This window comes from Helianthus annuus, chromosome 3 (genome assembly GCF_002127325.2).
Source record: "Helianthus annuus cultivar XRQ/B chromosome 3, HanXRQr2.0-SUNRISE, whole genome shotgun sequence".
Lineage (NCBI taxonomy): Eukaryota > Viridiplantae > Streptophyta > Magnoliopsida > Asterales > Asteraceae > Helianthus > Helianthus annuus.
In genome coordinates, this window is record NC_035435.2 from 167,880,365 (window position 1) to 167,905,495 (window position 25,131).

Below are 25,131 nucleotides of genomic sequence, written 5' to 3' on the forward strand. Positions count from 1 at the left end.
TATCAACTAATAACCCGCTCGCCTAACCCGGCGACTAATCGGTATTTGTAGTAGGGACTTGAGTGATAGAGTTTCGTTTAGTGCCGTTAGTTGCAATCCGTATAAACAGTAATTAACCAAAAGGTTTCCCAATACCCGGGAAGGAAAAGTAAGTTTTGTTCCCAATGACTAGGGAAGGTATGTAAATGGTATCCCCTTTTACCAGGGGATAGGGTTGTTAGTCTCGTGTCCCAAACCACCGGGACGCATGCTTTTAAGTTGTGAACTCACCTTGGGTTGCTCGGTAGGTTTAGGTTACTTGTCAATCACGTTGGTCACCACGTCCTAACATGGTTACCGGTATAGGTCAGGTTCGGTGTACAAGCATTCACGTAAAAGCTTACACATAACTAGCACGTATCAAGCATATAAGTAAACAGTGGGTTACTGGGCCGGCCTAAGAAATTAAACAGTCAACAGCAACACATAATCCAGTCAACAGTAGCCCAAGTTAAACACAGAATGGCCCAATAACCAAAATGGACAGCCCACTCGCAACCAGCTGGTCTCGAGTCGCAACCAGGTGGTCTCGGCTTGTCATGCTGTGGTTGCGAGTCGCAACCGTGGTCTCGAGTCATCACGTTTTGGTTGCGAGTCGCAATCGGCGTGGTCTCGAGTCGCAATCTCGAGGTTTCGACTTGTCATGCTATGGTTGCGAGTCGCAACTGCGTGGTTTCGAGTCGGAATGCTGTCGTTGCGAGTCGTAATCTGTCACTTTCATGTACACGTGATGATGCAGATGCATCAGTCCATTTTGTACCAAGAATTCAGGCCCATTTTAGGAAACTACCAATAAGGTTTCACTAACACTTTGCCAAAGCTGAATACTAGTAAAGATAGATCAAACTTTGCCATTTTTACATCTTCAAGTCATATTCAAACAAGTTCATCCTATCTTCATATTTTTCTAGGGTTTTCACCATAACAAATCACACATTTATGAACCAAAATTTACATATTTACAACAAGATCATGATGCAAAATAAGAAATCATGCATTATATATCCGAAATCTCATATTTAACAACATCATTTTTGCAAGAACAATGAAGCATTCACTTTATAATCTTGAACATAGTTTTGGTTGGTATGAACATTCCTACACTACCATTTCTAAACATGTAACCACATAGTGTCAAACTTTTACAAATCAACCTAAAAGTCATACCAAAAACTACTAACCAAACATTTCTAGTTCATTTATCCCACATAAATCTTATACACAAAAGATAACACAAAAGATAGCACTAACCGGTTATGAAAGGAGGGGCCGAAAACAAAGAAAAGAGAACCGAGAAGATGGAATGTCCGAGTGATAGTCTTGACCGAGTTTCTTGTCCGGGATCTTTGCTTGAACCGAAAATAGGAAGAGATTGGGGTGTGTTGTTGAGGGTTTCTAGTTGAGAGAGTTTGAGGAGTGTTTGTGTGTGTAAAAATGGAAGAAGTGGGGAAAGGTGGGATATATATACAAGGGGATGTTTCGGGTTGGGCTTGGGGGTTTCGGCCCAAACCGGTTTCGGCTCAACGGCCCACTCGAGACCGAGTGGCCCACTCGCAACCGCCCGGTTGCGAGTCATGGTCTCGGGTCGTGGTCTCGGCTCTATTATATATCTATACTACATATATAATACATACAACACATAAAATGCACAAAGGATCACGTTTTCATTTAATAATAATCATATACACAAAATATTACAAGGTGATCGTTCGGAAAAACCTCGAGTGTCACATTATCCCCAAGTTTTAAGAACTTTCGTCCCGAAAGTTGAAGCAGCCACTGCCAAGCTAGTGTGTTTTAACGGGGTGTCACATCATCCCCCCGTTAGTTTGGAATTTCGTCCCGAAATTCGGTTGTAGATTCAGTGCTGGGGTTTTCGTTTGGGAACAGCTGGGGATACTTAGACTTCATCTGGTCCTCCCGCTCCCAGGTAAACTCTGGGCCGCGCCGTGAGTTCCAACGAACTCGCACAAGGGGTATCTGGCTACGTTTGAGGGTTTTGATTTCTCGATCCGTGATCTCAATCGGTTCCTCAGTAAAGTGTAGCTGTTCGTCAATCGTCAGTTCCTTAAAAGGAATCACAAGTGTTTCATCCGACAAACACTTCTTCAGGTTAGATACGTGAAAAACGTTGTGCACTGCACTCAGCTCTGCAGGCAGGTTTAATCTATAAGCAACCTTACCGATTTTCTCGGTAATTTCGAATGGTCCAACATACCGTGGATTCAGCTTGCCTCGTTTACCAAAACGAACCACACCCTTCCAGGGTGAGACTTTAAGTAGAACCCGGTCCCCGACCTGGAATTCTAATGGTCTCTTACGCTTGTCAGCGTAGCTTTTCTGACGGTCACGAGCTGCCGCCATGCGTTGCCTGATCTGGGAAATCTTTTCCGTTGTATCTACCACTAGTTCTGGGCCCGTGAGCTGACTGTCACCTATTTCTGCCCAGCAAAGAGGTGATCGGCATTTACGACCGTACAATGCCTCAAAAGGTGCCGCCTGAATGCTAGTGTGATAGCTGTTGTTGTAGGAGAATTCCACCAGCGGCAGATGCTTCTCCCAGTTCTTGCCAAAATCGATCACACATGCTCTAAGCATGTCTTCCAGGGTTTGGATGGTGCGTTCAGACTGCCCATCCGTTTGCGGATGATAAGCGGTGCTCATGTCCAAACGTGAGCCAAAGGATTTGTGCATAGCTTGCCACAACTCGGAAGTAAAACGAGCGTCTCGGTCAGAAATAATAGAAGTTGGCACCCCGTGCCTGGAGACTACTTCCTTTAAATAGATTTCTGCCAAGGTAGAAAACTTGTCTGTTTCCATAATGGCCAGAAAGTGTGCAGACTTAGTCAAACGATCTACTATCACCCAAATAGTATCATTCCCGCGTTGAGATCTAGGTAGCCCTGTAACAAAATCCATGGAAATCTGTTCCCATTTCCATTTCGGGATTTCGGGTTGCTGTAGTAGGCCTGCTGGTTTCTGATACTCGATCTTGACTCTTGCACAGGTCAAACATTTGCCAACATAGGCTGCTATGTGGGCTTTCATGCCAGGCCACCAGTATGTGGTTTTCAAGTCGTGGTACATCTTATCTGCACCAGGATGTACTGAATAACGGGACTTATGGGCTTCGTCCATCACAAGCTCTCGTAGATCTCCGTAAAGTGGGACCCAAATGCGCCCTGCCACATAGTAGGCGCCGTCCTCTTTCTGTTCTAGCTGCTGTCTCGATCCTCGCAGGGACTCAGCCCTGATGTTTTCCGGTTTCAGAGCTTCAACCTGAGCATTTCGAATCTGAGTAGGGAGACTAGACTGGATGGTAAGTTGTAATGCTCGCACGCGCTTTGGTACTGTGTCTTTCCGGCTGAGGGCGTCAGCCACAACATTGGCCTTGCCCGGATGGTACTTGATGGCGCATTCATAATCATTCAGGAGTTCGACCCATCTACGTTGACGCATGTTTAATTCCTTCTGCTTAAAGATATGCTCGAGACTCCTGTGATCGGTGTAAATGGTGCACTTGGTACCGTACAGGTAATGTCTCCATATCTTAAGCGCAAATATCACTGCTCCCAGTTCCAAGTCGTGTGTTGTGTAGTTCCTTTCATGTGTCTTAAGTTGTCGAGAGGCGTAAGCAATAACTTTCTCGCGTTGCATCAACACGCAACCGAGCCCATGAATAGACGCATCACAGTAAACCACAAAGTCGTCCGTTCCTTCAGGTAACGAGAGAATTGGAGCACTGCAGAGGTTATCCTTAAGCCTCTGAAAAGCAGATTCCTGTGCTTCATTCCACTTGTAGGTGACGCCTTTCTGAGTGAGTGTCGTGAGAGGTTGTGCAATCTTAGAGAATCCCTGAATAAATCTGCGGTAGTAACCTGCCAATCCTAAGAATTGGCGAACTTCAGTGGGAGTCTTAGGGGTAGGCCAATTCTTTATAGAGTCGATCTTAGCTGGGTCGACGTGGATTCCATCCTTGTTAACCACGTGCCCAAGGAAATGAACTTCTCGAAGCCAGAAGTCGCATTTCGAGAACTTGGCATACAGTTGCTCATTGCGAAGGAGTTCGAGGATAAGGCGTAGGTGTTGTTCATGCTCTTCCTGACTTTTCGAGTAGATCAAGATGTCGTCTATAAACACAATCACGAACTTGTCGAGGTAGGGTTTGCATACTCGGTTCATAAGATCCATGAACACTGCAGGGGCGTTGGTCATTCCGAAGGGCATAACGAGGAATTCATAATGACCATAACGAGTTCTGAATGCAGTTTTGGAGATGTCTTCGTTACGGACCCTTAACTGATGGTAGCCTGATCGCAGGTCAATCTTAGAGTAGTAGCTCGATCCTTGCAGTTGATCAAACAAATCGTCGATTCGAGGGAGAGGGTAACGATTCTTGATGGTAACCTTGTTCAACTCACGATAGTCTATGCACATTCGGAACGTGCCATCCTTCTTCTTAACAAAGAGTACCGGTGCTCCCCAGGGTGATGAACTAGGGCGGATAAATCCTTTATCCAATAGTTCTTGTAGTTGCGTCGAGAGTTCCTTCAATTCTGCGGGGGCTAGTCGATAAGGCGCACGAGCTATAGGCGCTGCTCCGGGAGCTAGCTCGATTTGGAATTCGACCTGACGATGGGGAGGGAGTCCAGGTAATTCCTCAGGAAATACCTCGGGATAGTCGCGTACTACTGGAAAGTCTTCAATCCTCTTTTCCTTTTCCTGCGTGTTGGTAACAAGTGCCAAGATAGCGGTGTGCCCTTTCCGTAAACACTTCTGGGCCTTCAAGAACGAGATAATGCCGGAGATTTCTCCACCCTTGCCACCTTGTACAATGAGGGGTTTGCCAGAACGGCGAGGAATACGAACTGCTTTCTCTTGACAGAGGATCTCAGCGCGATGCTTGGATAACCAATCCATACCAATAACGACGTCGAAGCTTCCAAGAGTAACAGGGAAAAGATCGATACTAAATGTCTGACCAGACAACTCTAGTTTGCAGCCTTTGACAACATGTGAGGCTTCGATGTTTCTTCCATTAGCTAACTCGACGATATGAGGAGAACTTAGTAACGAAAGCGGACGCTTAAGCTTCTTACTAATACGTAGGGATACATAACTAGCATCGGCACCGGAATCAAATAACACAGAAACATAACGATCATCGAGTAGGAACTTACCCGCCACGACATTGGGGTCATTCCTTGCTTCACCAGCTCCAATCACGAAAGCTCTTCCTCTAGCACCATTCCCAGCATTGTTGTTCTGATTGTTGTTCCCAGCTCCCTGATTATTGTTGCGATTCTGATTCAGTTCAGGGCAATCCTTCTTAAAGTGCCCCTCAGCTCCACACTTAAAACATGCCCGGTTGTTTCCCTGCTGCTGTTGCTGTTGGGGTTGCTGCTGGTTCTGTCTAGCTGGGAACTGACTTCTGCAATCCTTGGCCTCATGCCCCATTTTGTTACATCGCTGACACTGGCCCTTCACACACTGCCCGCTGTGATGTCGATTGCACTTGTTGCACTTGGGGTGGTTTCCACGATAGCCACCCTGTTGTTGAGCGCCCTTGTTGTTTTCGGTTTTCCTTTGTTGCGCTGGGGCCTGAGTGGGGTTAGCATCCTTGCTTTGACTTCCTTCCCACTTACGCTTGCTGTCACTAGAAGTTCCGACAGTAGCACTGATCCTTTTGGGCAACCTGCCCTCCTCTACGGCCTGATCAGTGAGTTTGTGAGCAAGTCGAACGATCGGCTGAATGGTAGTGTGGTTGGCTGAAGTGACATGGCTTCGAATCTCTGGAGCCAAACCTTTGATATACAGTTCGATCCTTCGGTACATTGGTCGAGACATGTTTGGGCAAAGAGCAGCGTAGTCATTTGACAGCTTGGTGTATGTTTCAATTTCCGACCCAACCATCTTGAGTTCATAGTACTCATTCTCAAGCTTGTGGATGTCATCCCGGTGACAGTATTCGTCCTTAATCATATCCTTGAAATCCTCCCATGCCGTAGCATTTGCAGTTTCCAAACCAAACATCTGAATCTGCGCCTTCCACCAAGAAAGCGCGCTTCCTTCAAGCGTAGCAGTAGCAAACTTCACCCAGTTCGCAGGGGGACACTCGCAAACAGCAAAAACAGCTTCAATTTTCTCAATCCAATGCAGAAGACCTATGGCACCCTCAGTGCCGTTGAAAGGGAGAGGCTTGCAATCCATGAAAGTTTTGAAAGTACACACTGGTGGTTGCGCAGGTGCATGCTGACCTATAGGGTGAGAAGCGAAACGTATAGGTTTAGAGGCGAAAAGTCGATGTGGCGGTAGGACCTAAACATCCTAAAACAACGAGCTTACCTAAAGGGTGAGCTGCAAAAGCCGCAGCCACTGTGTTGAGCAGGTTAGTGAACTGAGCCTGCGTCATGTTAATGTTTCCTCTTCCGCGTCCACTCATTGTCTTCATAACCAGAAAACACAGTATGAGTGTGATGCCGTAAGGTAGCGAGAATGAGATAGGAGAGAGAGGTGTATCTATCTAGTTTAGGCACACTAGTACGTATAGCATAACAGGAAACATAAAGCAAACAAGTAAACACTGGTCCGAGCTATGAGGTCAAAAGTGTCGAGCCTTGCACTTGGAGTGTAGTGTCGTTACGAGTCACGGGTTATAGTCTGGTTTTCTCCAAAAAGATTTTCCCCTTTTTTTTTTTTTAAAACCAAGTTCACTATAACCAATGGCTCTGATACCAATCTGTCACACCCCCAAAATCCACCCGCGGATAACACCCGCTTCGGGGGCGTGACCGACCAGGATCCAGCCACCAATTATACCGAATACTTAAGTTGATAACAAAAGTAATACTTACTATTCATAAGCTTAGCAAATATTAAGTTCAGAGTTTTAAAGTTTTAAGTTCCAAAACAGTATTAAGTAGCGGAAGCATAAGTACGGTAGGTTAAAACAAAGTTCATGTTTCAAAATATGGTAACACCCAAAACAAGGGTGAACAGACACTACACGTTCCCAAGCTGCAAGCTCCTTCGTCACTGGTTACCTGCAAAGCATGCAGTAAGGGGTCAACAATAATGCTGAGTGAGTTCACTAGTTGTCCAGTTTTAATTACCAAAAACTTTGTTTCACCGGTTAATTTATCCGTTTATACATGCCCTGGGGAGCTACCCCAAAAGTTAGCGACTAAACTGTTTTTCCAATACCGAACACTAGGTAACCGTTGCGTATCCGCAGGATGCCCCGATGTCAATGTTCTATCATCATTGACGGATTTCTGAGTACATTAGTTCACGCCCGTCCCAAACCAGGGCACGGTGTGAGGCTGGTAAACACCTAAATAGCGCTATCAACTAATAACCCGCTCGCCTAACCCGGCGACTAATCGGTATTTGTAGTAGGGACTTGAGTGATAGAGTTTCGTTTAGTGCCGTTAGTTGCAATCCGTATAAACAGTAATTAACCAAAAGGTTTCCCAATACCCGGGAAGGAAAAGTAAGTTTTGTTCCCAATGACTAGGGAAGGTATGTAAATGGTATCCCCTTTTACCAGGGGATAGGGTTGTTAGTCTCGTGTCCCAAACCACCGGGACGCATGCTTTTAAGTTGTGAACTCACCTTGGGTTGCTCGGTAGGTTTAGGTTACTTGTCAATCACGTTGGTCACCACGTCCTAACATGGTTACCGGTATAGGTCAGGTTCGGTGTACAAGCATTCACGTAAAAGCTTACACATAACTAGCACGTATCAAGCATATAAGTAAACAGTGGGTTACTGGGCCGGCCTAAGAAATTAAACAGTCAACAGCAACACATAATCCAGTCAACAGTAGCCCAAGTTAAACACAGAATGGCCCAATAACCAAAATGGACAGCCCACTCGCAACCAGCTGGTCTCGAGTCGCAACCAGGTGGTCTCGGCTTGTCATGCTGTGGTTGCGAGTCGCAACCGTGGTCTCGAGTCATCACGTTTTGGTTGCGAGTCGCAATCGGCGTGGTCTCGAGTCGCAATCTCGAGGTTTCGACTTGTCATGCTATGGTTGCGAGTCGCAACTGCGTGGTTTCGAGTCGGAATGCTGTCGTTGCGAGTCGTAATCTGTCACTTTCATGTACACGTGATGATGCAGATGCATCAGTCCATTTTGTACCAAGAATTCAGGCCCATTTTAGGAAACTACCAATAAGGTTTCACTAACACTTTGCCAAAGCTGAATACTAGTAAAGATAGATCAAACTTTGCCATTTTTACATCTTCAAGTCATATTCAAACAAGTTCATCCTATCTTCATATTTTTCTAGGGTTTTCACCATAACAAATCACACATTTATGAACCAAAATTTACATATTTACAACAAGATCATGATGCAAAATAAGAAATCATGCATTATATATCCGAAATCTCATATTTAACAACATCATTTTTGCAAGAACAATGAAGCATTCACTTTATAATCTTGAACATAGTTTTGGTTGGTATGAACATTCCTACACTACCATTTCTAAACATGTAACCACATAGTGTCAAACTTTTACAAATCAACCTAAAAGTCATACCAAAAACTACTAACCAAACATTTCTAGTTCATTTATCCCACATAAATCTTATACACAAAAGATAACACAAAAGATAGCACTAACCGGTTATGAAAGGAGGGGCCGAAAACAAAGAAAAGAGAACCGAGAAGATGGAATGTCCGAGTGATAGTCTTGACCGAGTTTCTTGTCCGGGATCTTTGCTTGAACCGAAAATAGGAAGAGATTGGGGTGTGTTGTTGAGGGTTTCTAGTTGAGAGAGTTTGAGGAGTGTTTGTGTGTGTAAAAATGGAAGAAGTGGGGAAAGGTGGGATATATATACAAGGGGATGTTTCGGGTTGGGCTTGGGGGTTTCGGCCCAAACCGGTTTCGGCTCAACGGCCCACTCGAGACCGAGTGGCCCACTCGCAACCGCCCGGTTGCGAGTCATGGTCTCGGGTCGTGGTCTCGGCTCTATTATATATCTATACTACATATATAATACATACAACACATAAAATGCACAAAGGATCACGTTTTCATTTAATAATAATCATATACACAAAATATTACAAGGTGATCGTTCGGAAAAACCTCGAGTGTCACACAAACACTCAATGGCTTCATCGCTCATCACTGCAAGCTTCAGTAATATCTTTTAAGATTTGCTTTTAACATATTTTTTTTATTAGTCTCTTACTTAGCAAGTGTGGATAGGAGTGTAGGCTCATTTCTTTTGTTGCTTGTAAAACCAGATAGAATATTGGACAACAAGGTTATGTTCTACTGATTTGTCTTCAGTCTTCTCTGATTCTCTCTACTGGGTCTTGTTCTCAGTGTACCATATCTGCTACTTTGGTCCATGGTTCTGTAAGTTCAGATTTTCATTGTGTGTATTGCGGCTTGTAACAGCCATGCATTTTTTTGTAGATATGTGGTCATTCTCTCTGTTTCCTTTTTAAAAAACTTGCTTAAGTGGGCTGTGCCAGTTCTTTCGTCTCACACATAACTGTTGTACATTGGTTTAAATATTATTCACTTTGTAAACTATGACCTTTTTGTTCCCCTTGAAACTGGGTGTCTTAGTGGGCTTAATAAAAGATGGTGCTATAGGTTCTGGATACAGATTCTGCAGAATAAACACGGATGGCTGGACCCTTGTTTGTTTAGTATCATGCAGTGTTCTTCGAGAACTTCTTTTCTTTGCTTTCAGTTTCTATGATAATCAGCATCGATTTTAGATTCTTGAAGTAAGACCACCATGTTCTGTTTACAGGTTGATTCGGTAAACACCGGTTCTGGTGTCTTGTTTACCATCTGCTGGTTTTCCCTCCTTAGCATTATTTGTTTTTTTTTCCTGGTTCATCCTTGGTTATATTTTCTTTATCTTGATCTCTTGTGCATAGATCTTTGGGAGCCTCATTTCTTTGTTGGACCATTAGTTGCATGATTCTTTGCTGCTTTTCTATCTTCTATAATTATAGATTTTTATTCTCTTTTGCTGGGATGACTAAAAGATATACTACCACTACATGTTTTTTTTTTTTTTTGTAATTGGAGGTGACTGGATCGTCGTGCTTGCTCATAAATTGCCACCACACATCTATTAATTCGTTCCCACTATTCTCTTTTTCCTTCGATTTTCTTTTTACTCTTGTGAATTCGTGTGCATGATGGGATTATATTTTTTGTGGCGCAGAAAGAACAAAGTTGATTGGGCCTAGTTCAGTTTTCATACGTTTTGCGCGTCGGTAATTGTGGACACTTTTTATATGCTTCTTTCAGCTTTTATGTTGCAATCAATTATTGCTTTCCTATCTTTCCAATATCATTAATAACTTACACAAGGAGCATCGAGTTAGTTTTACAATGTATTTGTTTTGCAGAAAGCTAAAGCAACGTATGATTGGATCTACATTTTTCTATTAGTACAATATCTTGTTCTAGAACCCTCTTTCTTTGTTTATCGCTCCATGATGACGAACTTCTTGCTAGGTACCTTAAAAGATAATGTAAATTGTTTGTAGGTTTGTTGGGTGTTCGATCAGGCATCATGATGAGATTGCGTTCTTTTCTTTGCATTACCTGTTCTCTTCCTTTTCCATCATCATACAAGTATTTAAATTTTGCTTACTTGCTGAGAAGCATCTAAAACTTGTGTGCAGTTGTGCTTTGTTTGGACCTTTTCTCTCTGGTTTGTTGCCGTATTTGGTGTGAATCTTCTTGACATGGGGCTTGCTTATGGAAAGTGAAAAATAAGAGCATCAAATCAGTTTGTGTTGTTTTTTTTATCATAATAGTTTTACGAATTATTTTCTTTTTCGTATCATTAGTTTTTTGTGGGATGTATATTTTTGACAACCAGAGGTTGAAGATGACTAGATTGCTGTGCTTGTCTGAGGATCATCAGCACCTCTCTTCATCAATTTCTTCTCATCGTTTTGTTCTTTCTTTTAATTCCCAATTTCTGTTTATGCTTGCATGACAAGATTATGTTTTGTGTTGTAGGTTAGTGTGGTGCCGAACATTATTGTCCAATCACCACCTATAGGTTCTTCTGTGGTTTCTGTTGGGGCTTGCTTATGGAAAGTGAAAAATAAGAGCATTATATCAGTTCGTGCTTTTCATTTTTTCTAATTGTGGAGCTCTGCTATTATTTTCTATTTAAATCATCATTGGTCTTTTATCTTTCATCATCATATGTTATTTTATGGTATGCCTAAAAGGGTAATTTTATTGACCACCATTGGTTGAAGATGATTGGATCATTGTGCTTGCTTGAGGATCATCAGCAGCCCTCTGTTTATTCCTTCCCACTGTTCTCTTCTTTCTCAGAGTCTTCGGTTTCTTTTGTGTTCACGCTGAGATTATGTTCTGTATGTAGGTTAGCATGGCGTCGATCATCGCTGTCTAATCACCACCTACTGGTTTTTCTGTAGTTCTTGAGATTTTCCTTATGTTACCATTATTATTGTTTTTCTATCTTCCCATCATCATAAGGAACTTGTAGGAAATGTTACCTTGTATGTGTTTTGCAGAAAGAGCAACAAATGGTTAGACCTATTATTCTTCGTTCCATACCTACTTCTTTCTAGGTTTCCCGAAACAAGAGAACTTTTTGTGCCGTCCCGTCATCACAAGGAACTTGTTACTTGTGGATCATAACACCTATCTATGCTTTACTTCCCACTATTCTCTAATTTCTCTTTTTCTTGTGTGCGCCTGCATGACAAGATTATGTTTTGTGTGTAGGTTAGTGAGGTGCTAAACATTGTTGTCCAATAACCAACTCCGGGTTCTTCTCTAATTCCTAATAGTAACTTTTTGGTTACCAGTATTATTTTTGTCCTATCATTATGAGGAACTTGCAGAAGGAATTTTATGGTACTGTGTATATGTTCTGCAGAACGAGAATCAGGGAAAGCCTTATTTTGATCAGTTTCATCTCGTTAGTTACTGTCCTTTTATCTGCCTTTGGAGGCGTTTAATTCATTTGTTATGTTTCCGGGTCTATAACTGCAGTTCTCTATGGGCTTGTCAACATTTATTGTGCCTGGATGATCATTTCAGGTTAGTTTAACAGGTGAAGTTTGTGCCTGTGTCCTTTCAGATGATTATATGATATCTTTTTTCTTTTGGGTAAAACGAGTTTTTGGTGTTGACACAGGAAAAGGTCATCTTGTTTTCTTTGTCGATATTAATAGAATGCTCAAGTTCTTTATGATTGTTGTGATGCTGTGTGTGGGTTCTTCTAATTCATTTAGTGGCGTTTCAATCACTGCTTTATGTTCTTTTCATTTACTCTTAGGTGGCCAATGTGGATTAACGATGCACTACTTTATGTTATTTCAATCACTACTTTATTCATGATTCAGTTAACCAATGTGGTAATTGGAGGCAATGTACATTTGATGTATTACACAATCTACTTTTGCTTAATTTTGTGGTTTTTTTTTGTTTTGGTAATGGATTTGTCCTTTCAGTAGTGACATGCACCTTTGTTGATTTGAGTTTTAAGTGTCCACTCAGCAATTGGCCTGATAGTCTGATACAAGTGGGTTATTATCTTTACTTCTGGTAAGTTTAAATGACCTTTCCTATTTTCTTCTCATTTGACAATTAAACTCTCGTTGTGATTTACATGTGATTATCAATCGTTCTTGTATAATGATCGGTTAATCTCATGATTCATGTTCCACCTTTTTCCTAATTGTGGTGCTGTTTTTTTTTTCTGATCTACTTATGATTACAAAATGTTTCTTGCCACCATTGTAGTAAAAATTTGTGTTTCTTGTGTTGCTTTGGTTCCATTTAACTTTCAACTGCACAATGGCTACATCACTTGTCACTGCTAATTTCTGCATTATTCACATTTTATCATGCTTTAATGATCATTTAAGGTTAGTTTAATTAATGGGTGAAGTTTGTGCCTGTGTCCGTTCAAGCTGATTATATAGGATCTCTTTTTTTGTAGATACTACCGAGTTTTTGTGCCAAGGGTCATTTTGTTTTCTTTGTTGATAGACAGAATGCTCAAGTTCTTTATGATTGTCGTGATGCTGCGTGGGGTTCTCCTAATTCATTTAGTGACATGTTAATAACTACTTTATGTTCTTTTCAGTTAACCTTTGTGGTATTGGAGGCATTATACGTTTGATGTAGTCCACAATCACTTTTGCTTGGTATTTTCGAGTTTTTTGTTTTGGTAATGGATTTGTCCTCTGTTGATTGAGTTTTAAGTGTCCACTCAGCAATTGTTTAATGACCTTTCCTGTTTTCATATCATTTGATGATTAAATTTTCTCGTTATGATTAGTGTCCACTCAGCAATTGTTACCTTGATTTCATGGTTCAGCATGTTCATATTATCATTGTATGTATGGTAGTGTCTATTAGATATGGTGTTTTCATATTTTATGTGGGCAGCTTCTTTACTTTCTTTCTTGCAGATTGTTAAAAACTTGCATGAGTGGGCTGTTTTTGTTCTTCCGTCTTAGTAAAAAATATATGTTGATGTTTAATCACTATCTTATCTCTGTCTTCAGATTGTATTTCTTTCTGTGCTTAAAAGCTGGGTGCCTGAATAGGATAACTGATAGATGGCGCCATTGGTTCTACATTTAGATTTTTGCAGAATGAAAAGTAAATGACTGGACCTTTGTTTTGATTGATATCGTTCCATGGGCCATGGTGTGTTATTTCATTTGCTTTTAGATGCTAAAGTGGCCAGCTTTGTTTTAGGTTCCTGAAGAGCATGGTGTTTTCTTTGTAGGTTAGTTGGCTACTAAACACTACAGTTCTGGCGTCTAGATGACCATCTGCTCTGGTCTTTTACCTCCTTTTTAGCATTATTTGTTTCTGGCCTTCGCGTCCTGATTAAAATTTCTTTAATTTTGCTCTCTTGATCATAGGTTTATGAAAGCTTGTATTTTGATTGGACCATTGAGTATTGAATTGCCTGAAACACTCTTTTGCTCATAGTTCCTTGAGTTGCCTGCATTTGAGATTGAAGACAATAAATGTGAGAGGAGTTCTAATGATTAAATCAGTAATTTTTTAGTGTATTTTGATACATTTTCTTTTATGGTTCCGTTACATATCTGCCTAGACATGTTGAGCACAAGCAAAATTAATGCTTCATTTTAAATATTGTAAATTTGTAAGTAGTAATCTGGAAATGGTTGAAGAATCATAAAGGTGTCGAGGGTGTATTGTTTTGCTTTAGATTCACTTGTACTCAAATAATTTTGCCTTACAACAGTTCCCTTGTAGTTGCGTGGGGCTTATTTTCGTTCCGGTTGCTGTATGTTACTGATTCTGCAACTTGTGTTCTTCAGTAGCTCTTGCCTGTTATTTCAAGAATTATTGGTTTTCTGTCTTCTGCAATCTGCTAGCCGCAGGTCTTCAGTCATGTGCTTTGGTTGGAAATATTTTTTTGTGTGCTGATGCCATTGGTGTTGGGGTTTGTTAGCAAGTTCTTTTTAAAAAAATACTTTGATTGATCAAAATTACTGACTTGTGCAGAAGTGTTTTTTTTTTTTTTTTTTTTTTCTTTTGGCAAAATTGTTTTCAACATATTTTAATTTTTCTGGTAGGTTTATGAAAGCACGGAGTTAATGTTGTTACGATGTACGTATTTTGCAGCAAGAGCAACTGATGAATGGACCTATGTGTTTCGTTTAGTATCATTTCGTGACCTAAATCGTTTTTCATTCCATAATGACGGACTTTCTTTCTAGGAATCTTAAACAAGAATTTTGTTTGTAGGCTAGTTGGGTGACAAGGCATCATGGTTGACCATCTGCGGGAGTTCTTTGAATCTATTCAATTTTTTTGCATTGTTTATTCACTTCTTTATATCAACATGCAAGCCAGAAAGTCTTGCTTATTTTTGCTGATGCCTTATAGGATTATATTATTGACCTGCCACAGCTCTGCATAGTTGAAGATGACTGGATTGCTGTGTTTGCTTGTGGATCATCAGCACCTACTGTCTTCTTTGCTGGTTTCTCGTTTTCTCTCGTGTTTCATGTAGATTTGTGTGGCACCAAAAATTGCTATCCATTTAGTCCTGGTAGTTTGTCTATGGTTACAATTTTAGATGAATACCATCATTATTTTTCTGTCTTTTCATCACCATGAGAACCTTGCAGGAGAGTAGAGTTTGTGGTTCAATGTTTTTGTTTTGCAGAAAAAAACAACATATGATCGGACCTATGCATTTTGATCAGTACCATTTTGTGTCTTGAAAGTTCTTTCACTTCTAAAGCGAATGGACCCTTTTTTAGCTTTGGTTACATGTTGCTATTATGGTTTTTCGGTGAATCCATCTTCAACATGGTGGCTTGTTTTTCGGTGTAAATCAAAATTAAGCTTTTGTGATTCAAATAAAGGGTTTTCAAGATATCGAAAATGGTAATCGGATGTTCTTTTTTCTTTTTGACAGCTGACATAAGCATATACGGATAATCCAATCTTTTTTATCGCTGTATTCTCTCTGGTTGCATTTAAGTCATCTTCTTAAGAGGCATTTGAGTACAGAGGAAGGCAACCTCATTAAACTTGGTTCTGTTTTAATCTCATTTTGTATCATTCTTTTTTAGGGATTTACAAAGCGTCATGATGTTCATCTGCGGGTTCGCTTTAAACCTTATTGCGACTTTCCTGCAGTCTTTATTTTCTTTTCTTTTTTTATCAGCACGCGAATATTTGAATCTTGCTGATTTACTTTATAGGTCTGGAAAACTAATGCTTTGCTTGGACTCTTTGCCCTCTCTGGTTCGTTGCCATATATTGTTTTTTAAATCTCTCTCAACCTTGGTCTTGCTTATGGAAAGTGAATAACAGGAGCATCCATTCAGTTTGTCCCCCTTATTTCTTAAGAATACTGATTAATTATCGTTTTCTGTTTATATGACATCATTCGTTTTCTGTCTTCTACCATCCACTTCAGGCTTAAGTGTAATGAAGATGATTGGATAGTGCTTGCTCATGGATTATCATCGTCCATCTTTTTCTATTTCTCATTATTCTATTCATTATCTGATTTCTATATTTTTTTGTGCATGTAAGCTAGCATTATATGAGATTTTGCTTTGCATGTAGGTTGGTGTGATGTAGAACATCGTTGTCTGTTCACTATCTACTGGTTTAGAAGGGCGGGTTTTATAATCTCACTTCTGCCCCATTAGTTGACACTACAAAAGCTTTTATCTGGAATGGAAAAAAGTAAAATTTAGAAGATAAAATAATTAACTGGTTCATGTAAGGATGGACGTCTTGGTTAACGCAATAGTGCAGGCAGCAGGAACTTGCTGTTCGTGCATGGATAGCCATGTCAGCAGATGAGGTCCCTCTTTTCTGTCTTTTATTCTTTGCCTATATTATCTACATTTTCTGATATTAACTTGGGGTGGTTTATTGATAGTGAATGATGAAACCTTGTTTAGTTTTCACATGATACCTCATGATAACAATATAAAAAAAAAAATACCCGGTTTGCATCTGATCCTGTGTTAATATAAGAACAAAAACAAGACCCGGTTTGTATCCGACCCTGTGTTGAATATGGATTTAAATTTTTTAAGTTACTTCCTGTGTTGCAATATGCACAAAATGTTATCTTAGAATCCGAGTTAGGGTATGAACCAACTAGCAGTATTTTTTTATTCAACTTCACCTAATAGATGTTTAATTTTGGATTTTATGTTTTTACGTAATTGTTCTCAAGTTCTTTTTTTTTTTTGTAAATAGGGTTATCTAGGATTTTTATATCTCGGTTTAACAACGCATTTGAGATTGATATAGGTTTATGACACTTTTGCTTACTTGATAAAAAGAGGTTATTGTGTTCACAACTTGGAGCATGTTTGTCTGCTGCATATGCTTTGATTGTTTTTTTTATATATATATTTATACAAGTTTTAACTCTGCCTGGGTTTCAAGTTAAACTCGGCCGGTCCCAAGCCCGGGTAAAACGAGGAGGGTTGAAGTTTGCTAAAAACTTGTATTCATACCTTTTAAGTTTTGGTGTATGTTTTCCATTGTAATCTGTGTGTTTTTCTGTTGTCACATTTTGAAAATTTGATCAAAAGCCAAGTTTTAGATTCCATACTTGACATATCACAAGTTCATCTTTGTATTATGTGGGTCCCATTTCATTTTTTATGTGGGTCCCATATTCTTAAAGCGTTCTTGCTCATAAATTAGGTGTGTTATTCTCTCATCTGATAATGCATGACCAGACATAGTTTGACTTCCTAGGTCAAAACCACTAAACTGCAACTTTGAATAGATTTGAATCTCGTAATAGTTGGGGGAATTTTGTTTAAATTTAGTTAAGTTAATTGACCCTGTAATAATAAGAGGTTTAAAGGGAAGCTGTTTGTTAAAATCCGTGTTTATGTAAAACTAATGGTAAGTTTGACCACAAAAGTCAAACTGCAATCTTTGTGTATTGTATTTATCATTCAGGTTCCTGGTGTATGTTAACAGAATTCCTGTTTATCTCTCTTGTTTCTTGCTTCAATTTACAAAAGTTTCTACAAAATCACATAAGCTGTAAAACCTCCAATACAGCAAATGTAGAGAAAAAACTCAATAAAATGTGTAGGAGGTTATGTTTCATCATCTCTTCTGTATAAACATAAACACCTCAATTAACAATTATTATTAATAATAAATATAGTTATTTTCATGTTTGGTTTGCTAATATGAAAAAAGCAACCCATAACATATCTTGAATATAAGGGGGTGGTGGTTTATGGCCAAAGACAAAGTCTTTAAACACCTTAGGAGGGGGAGGTCTTGGGTTCAAGTCTCACAGATGACGGGAATAAAGACATCTGCCATACAAAAAAAGTATCATACTAGATGATACTAGATGAGAATACCCGGATAAGTAATAAAAGTATTATACATGATTTGAGATCATGTTGGAATTAAATTTATAGTCAGATAGCCAGATTAATAGATTAAAAAATATATATTAATTTTGATACTTGTTTATTACACGTAGGGCTGTAAATGAACCGAACGTTCAGCGAACAGTTCGTGAACCGTTCGGCGGGAAGTTCGTTTATGTTCATTCGTTTAAATTAAACGAACGAACATGAACAAGAAATTTCGGTTCGCTTAGTTAAATGAACGAACATGAACAAAGGTCTCGTTTGTTCAGTTGTGTTCGTGAACGTTCGTTAAGGTGTTCGTGAACATTCGTTCATTTGCGTTCGTTTATGTTGTATGTTCGTGTTTTAATTAAATATTTTTATACTTTCATATATTTTATCTATACTTTTTATACTATTAAACTTTTATTTATATCATTACCCTAACAATTAAACTAGGAAACCCTATTTCACCTTGTTTATGCACCATTTCCCTTTCTTTTCTCATTATTTACATCAACGAATATGATCTACCTCTGTTTCACAACAAGGGATTCAAGCTCTAGTGCTACTCTCTGGGCCATCCACCTTTATCCTTCATCGCGTTCGCCAAATTTATTTGTGTTCGCTTGTGTTCGTGAACCGTTCGTGAACACGCTCATTTCCTTAATGAACGAACACGAACATAAAATCTCGTTCAGTAAGTGTTCATGAACCGTTCGTGAACACATTTATTTCCTTAACGAACGAACACGAACAAGGCCTCGTTCGTGTTCGTTAGGTTCGTTTACAGCCCCAATTACACGTGTGTTAGATTTTACTCTTACTAAACTCATAGTCAGTATGATAACACATGTATTGATATTTTAAAGAATTGACGGATGGCAGCGGATGTCTGTCGTCTTGCCAGTCTACTATTGCGTCGGACTTGGGAACCAAATGGCGTTAGCTGTTAGTTCGATGGTTGAACCTTATAAACTTTAAATGAGAGGTCATTGGTTCGAATCTTATAATTATTGAAAAAAATTTCTAATATAATTTTAACTAATAATCTTTTTGACTTTATAATTTTTATGTTCCACATCCGTCGTAACAGAGAAGGTGATTTTATTCACTCTATAAAATGAAAATTGAGAAGTAAAAAATAAAATAAAATCTGGCCAAATAGTAACCGGGTTACTGATCCACCCGCTCGCTTGAGTCAGCTGGCCAAATAGGAACGGTTCAAACGCACCGAACTGGAAAAAGGGTTGCAGACGATCCGGTTTTCAGTACACTAACACATCTTAAATGGTCTTTTAATTTTCTTGTTCTCTCATTACAATTTACATGTTTACCTTAGATTTTACCATGTAAAGGTCCAACTAACAAACGCCAATCGTGATCAAATGAGCCAAGGAAACTGAACTAAATTCCGAAACTTCATAATTGCTCAACAAATGTTTATTGGGTTGGAATCAAACGAATCAGAAAGTGGAATTGAAAGGGAACCATTTCTAAATAGATAGGAACAATGCACCAGCTATATATACCTAAAACCTATATCAAAACCGGTTTCGATGAAACCGGTCCCAGTCCGACCCGATCCGATCCACCAATCTAAAATCGGTGTGAGATATATCTGCTAAAACCATTTCGGACCAAACCGAACTGGATCATTTCCTTTTAAAACCAGTTTCAAAGGTAGCCCAAAAATGTATCGTATACAATCAAGGCCTTAAACTCCAGGTGTACGAAAAAACTGGCTTGGGTCGCCAAACCGATTTATAACCAGTACCACTTCACCAAAAAAACCCGGCTCGGGTTTCAACCCAACAGAACCCGTCAGCTCATATAGCAGTTCATAGTCTTGTTCCATAAAACCTGTTTGTTACCCAACCTGATTTGAAAAACATATAAAGAAACTGTGGTTTTTGTCCCAAACCTGTTTTGAACCTGATACAAATCAGATTGAGTGGGTTGGGGTTTTCAACCCTAAATCAGTTCTCAACTTGAACCGATTTGGGCCCAAACTACGTTTTGTACACTTATACCTTAAACTTTTCGTTTCACAGAACGGAATGCACATTTTGATGGGAGTGGAATGTTGATTTCATTTCTTTTGTTGGTTTCAACAAGAAAATGAATTAAAACTGAACAACATATAATTCCAATTCCATCCAAATTTCATTCCATTTTGCAAAACAAACACACCTATTGGTTTCAACAAGAAAACGAATTTGAAATGAACACTATAAGGAATGGAATCTAAAGTCTAATTGCATCCAAATTTCATTTCATTTTACAAAACAAACACACCTAAATTACAATTTGTCTTTTGATTTCCGCACGAATTACCATTACAATTCCTTTATAATCCATGAAACGAATACGTTGATGCGGATTCATCTAGTAGCCATATACAGCCCAAAAATTTAAAACCCAGCCCATGAACTTTAGTCAACAAAGCCATTTTTATACTCCCAGCACCTCACCATTTAGCACGTCTTCTTCCTCCACCAACCACGCTGTCAACAATGGCAACCACTGCTTCTCTTGCAAACCCTAACACGTTTTCCTCCACCATAACCCACCGTCAACAACCTCCAGCTTCCATCTCCACCTTCAACGCATTCACTTCCACCAAACAACCTTCATTCAAAACCCTAATTTCTCACAAAACTCCAACCGTAATCCGTCATGCATCCGTCATCGCTGCGGCGGCGGCTTCCGATTCACCGTCCTCAGCTCCGGCGACCTCATTTCACGGCGAGTGCTACGTCGTACGAGACAACATCGACACCGATCAAATCATTCCGGCTGAATACCTAACCCTAGTTCCGTCAAAACCTGACGAATACAAAAAGCTCGGATCGTACGCTCTTGTCGGTTTACCGGAATCGTACGAGACTCGATTCGTTGAGACTGGAGAATACCGAACAAAGTATCCGATTATTATCGCCGGAGATAACTTCGGATGCGGCTCGTCGCGTGAGCACGCGCCGGTGGCGTTGGGAGCAGCGGGAGCGGTGGCGGTGGTGGCGGAGTCGTACGCGAGGATATTTTTTAGGAATTCGGTTGCGACCGGAGAGATTTATCCGTTGGAGTCAGAAGTTAGGGTTTGTGATGAGTGTAAGACTGGAGATGTGGTGACAATTGAGCTTGAGAAGAGTGTTTTGATTAATCATACGACCGGGAAACAGTATGCGTTGAAGCCGATTGGTGATGCTGGGCCGGTGATTGAAGCCGGTGGGATTTTCGCTTATGCGCGAAAAGCTGGGATGATTCCTGCTTAGTAACTTAAGGTAGTGGTTAAATTTTGTTGTTAAAGAGAGTTTTGAGGTTTAATTTTGCTAATTGTGTATGTGCAGATCTATGTAGATAATATCGCCGTGATATATCGGTTATCGGTCCCTGGTTAGATATCTGTGCAAAATATCTGTCAGAATATCGGCATCGATATTATCGGCGATACTGACCGATATAGGACTGATGATATTGATACGCATTGTCTTTCTTCTTATTGCTGCTATTAGTGTTTTAAGTCTTAATTGTTAGTTGTTACTATTTTAAGTCTTAATGAGTTCCTAGTTGCTAAAATTGTTTGTTTTGCAAGTTGCAAAAGGTTAATTTGTTAATGGTAGGAGAGTATACTGAATTGTTAGTGTTAAATTGCTATATATATAAATTTTGCATGATACTAAAATTACTGGTATCCCACCGTGATAACCGATATCTCAAATATTGGTTCTTGACCGATATCCGATTTTTTACCACATTAACTGCATTGGTGCAGATACTTAGATTGGGGTGAATTTAGTTTATGTTGTGGGAATTTGAGCTGCATAAATGGAGAATACCATAACTTGATTAGTTAATTGCTGAAAGCCTGAAACTTTAGTTGATTAGTTTAAACACACATCCAAACACTCCTAAGAAGTTGCTATAGAAAGACCAGCTGTTGAGATAAATATAAATTTATACATCTGTTTCTTTTAGTCGCTATAATCACATTGAAATAGAATGCCCAAATACCCCTTAATTTATGTACAGAAAACAGAAAAAAAATCTTGAAGTTAAAATACATGATGTCTGTTTTTTCATCTATTGCATCTGCAACAAACAAATTTAAAATACATGAAGTTATGCATTGGTTCTAGACTTATTTCCAGCTTGAGTAATGGAAATGTGATTTTATTTTTCTAAATTTGAACGCAAATATATTGTGGATCATACATAAATAAGATTTTTGTTTTTTGTGCTCTGCAAGTTTTGCATATTTTATAAGTTGTTTATGTGAAGTGAAAGCTGATAATTGACATGATGCTACTATGTGATTTTGCTTGTTTAGAGTGAAATATGATTGGGTGATGCGGGTTCTTGATGTTATAAATAGGTTTATATATGTCACATGATTGAAATATTACATTTGAGATGATTTGGCTGATTTGAAATTAGTTTGTTTTCATAGTCTTGTTAAAGTGTGTTCTCTAAGCTGGAAATGATTTGGCTGAAAAATGAGATTTTGAATTGTGATTCTTTGGGTATGATCTCGAATTCAAATGAAATTCAAACTAATTACCACTTGTTAGGGGCATTTTCGTCATTTCATTCATCTAATGACACCAAACTGTTTTTTTTTTGCAGCTCATTCACCATCAGGCTTCTGTAGACGAGAAACATCTCAAAGCTACATATCCAGGCATGTTGCGTACACAAATCGAGTGCAAGTTTTTTTTTCCAGTGTTGATGGCTTTAGTAGTTCCATAAATAGCGACAGGTTTTGTGATTTGATAAATGTTTTTATCGTTTGTTTTTCTTCGTGTCGTACAACTAGTAAAACCGGACTCATTTTGAGAAATAATGTGTTGTGTGTGTTTCTGTAGGGTGGTAATCAAGCTGTTAAACTTATCATTTCAACAGTTGCAAAACTGATGTGGTTATTATTGTTAGATATTTTAGTGTAATCGGGATTGACTTGGTGATCAAAGCGAATAATAATACACATCAAGCAAGTTAGGAGGTGCGGGAGTGCACGCTTGTTTGAGTTATTATTATTCGAGGTGTACGGGCGGAGCCCGTACTCTACGGGGGTTCCAAGGGGGCAGCGCCCCCTTGGCGGGGGTCCGGGGGCAGCGCCCCTGGGAGCAGGGTCCAAGGGGCGGCAGCCCCTGGCGGGGTCCAAGGGGCAGAGCCCCTGGCTGGGGTCGAGCCTTAGAAAATAAAATTTATGATAAATTTTCAGACAAAATTTCAAGGCAGTTTTTTAATGCAATTTACTAAAATTCGAAAATAACTGCCAGAGGCAGTTATCTGCAAGAAACCCTAAAATTCGTTTCTAAGTTTTGGTCACAATTCTCTGGTTCATCAATTTCACTCAAAAACACATACTCAGGTTCAATTCTCGAAATCAGAGTTGTATCCGATTAAATTATTCGGGTGAACCATCGAAATAATTTGATCTGAGAGTGATTACACGCCTCTCTGATCGTCCGGAAAACCGAAATTCCCCAACAATTATGTGGTTTTACATCATGTTTGGTCATTATAGTTTTTTTAACTGATCCTGCCATTGTCACCTTAGTGATTCATGGTGGATTGCCACAAATGTTGGTTTGCCTTACGTATGCTCCTCTGAGTGTGTTTTGTTTTCTTTTTAATAGATTTAATCGAATACCTCTAAACAAGTCCTGTTTACTGTATTCACGTTATAGAGGTCGTTGCTAAGACCATACGGAGTGGGAGGGCATGAAGAGGGGGCATTAAGCGTCACGTGGCAGCCACGTCAGCAACAGGGTGGTGTTGGGTGTGAAAGTGGCGTTTTTATTAAAAATATATATATATATATATATATATATATATATATATAAATTAAACATCACCCAATTAAAACAACCCAAACAACACCCACTAATCAAAGCTTGCCACCTCACGCCCCACAACCCCTCTACGCTAGTGGAAACACCAATCAAAGCTTGTCACCTCACACCCCACAATCCCTCTACGCTAGTGGAAAATCTCCCTCTCCCTCCCACTTTTGGGTCGGTGTGCATGGTGTGGAAAGGCTTCCCCGCCACTTCTCCATGCCCATTCTATGTGGAAGACCATACGGAGTGGTACTGGTGGGTGTTGTGGTGACATGACAACACCTCCACGCCGGGAGTTTCAATTGGTTCTTGTTCAACTTTTACCGCAGTGGGCCTTCGGGTCAAATTGTGGTGGAATGAAGTTTAGAACTAGACTTCTCTGGAGGTGTCAGTTCGAAACCGAACCGGTCCGGGTTCTACTGCAGTGGGCCTTTGGGTGGGGGCGGGCGAGTTTTACCCGGAAGTGGTGGCCCGGGTATGTATCCAACTCTGACCGTTATGGAGGAGGGGATGTATTTACTCCATTGAGGGCATCTCAGGATGCTTATCCGGTGATTTAGTGGGTCGTTCATAAAGTGTAAATTACTGTTTTGGCCCCTGTGGTTTAGCCAATTTAACCCTTTCAGCCCAAAAAGAAACTTTTGACATATCCGACCCCAATTTCATAACGATTTTGGACACTGACACTAACTTTGTTATTTTTTTTTTCTGCAGTTAAGAGATTATTAATGCAATTATTCAACTTTTTTTTTTATTATTTAGTTATTTTCACGATTATTATTTAGCAAAATGCGTTTAAATATATAAATAAATATGTATTTTCATTAACTAGTTTGTTTTTTATAAACATCATTTTTAAAATAATTTGCTTTTTAACCTTTTCTTAAACCGTCTCTCATTTTTAAAATTGTTTCTTTTTAACTGTTTTTTATTAAAATCGTTCTTTTTAAATTTGTTTGTCTTTTAAAGTTTTTTGAACAATTCATTTTATACCGTTCTTTTTTAAAATCTTTTTTTTTAACTTTTTTAAACAAATCGTTTTTTTAAGTCGTTGATTTTTAAAAGCGTTTCGTTTTAAACCGTTACTTTTAGAACTGTTTTTGAACTTGTTCATTTTCTAAATTTTGAATTCAGTTTAGTTATTGCCGTTAGGGAAAAAGAACTTTAAAAAATGAACGATTTCAAAAATAAAAGTAATTTAAAAGCGACCGATTTTAAAAGAACGAATGGTCTAAAAATGACGTTTATAAAAAACAAAACCTTAAAAAAATAAGTTAACAAGTGTAAGATTTTAAAAAACGCACGAATTTAATAAACAAAAGGTTAAAAAATAAAGAATTATGAACAAACAA

The 25,131-nt window shown here is 39.3% G+C and overlaps 1 protein-coding gene and 1 long non-coding RNA gene across 16 annotated transcripts in view; both read left to right on the plus strand.

Moving 5' to 3' along the window:
• The window catches only part of LOC110930653, a 34,266-nt gene extending 17,108 nt beyond the window's left edge, over positions 1-17,158 (plus strand). For 13 of the 14 annotated variants that reach the window (XR_004888911.1, XR_004888917.1, XR_004888918.1 and 10 more), the window contains 2 exons: positions 10,247-10,298; positions 10,434-17,158. This is a non-coding gene — a long non-coding RNA (uncharacterized LOC110930653). The remainder of the gene's footprint in view (positions 1-10,246; positions 10,299-10,433) is intronic. The other variant, XR_004888916.1, reaches the window with a different exon arrangement.
• A 3,156-nt stretch (positions 17,159-20,314) lies between these two features.
• On the plus strand, positions 20,315-22,843 carry LOC110930663 (3-isopropylmalate dehydratase small subunit 1). Of its 2 annotated transcripts, XR_004888927.1 has the most exons (3): positions 20,315-21,217; positions 22,384-22,456; positions 22,560-22,843. XR_004888927.1 is itself a non-coding variant. In XM_022174011.2 (2 exons), the coding sequence occupies exon 1, from the start codon at positions 20,450-20,452 to the stop codon at positions 21,206-21,208; it is 759 nt and encodes a 252-aa protein (XP_022029703.1). In that variant the 5' UTR covers positions 20,324-20,449; the 3' UTR covers positions 21,209-21,217; positions 22,560-22,843. The 2 variants fall into 2 exon arrangements, 1 of the variants encoding a protein (XP_022029703.1); XM_022174011.2 differs by lacking the exon at positions 22,384-22,456 and having other exon boundaries at positions 20,324-21,217.
• Positions 22,844-25,131: the final 2,288 nt, after the last annotated feature.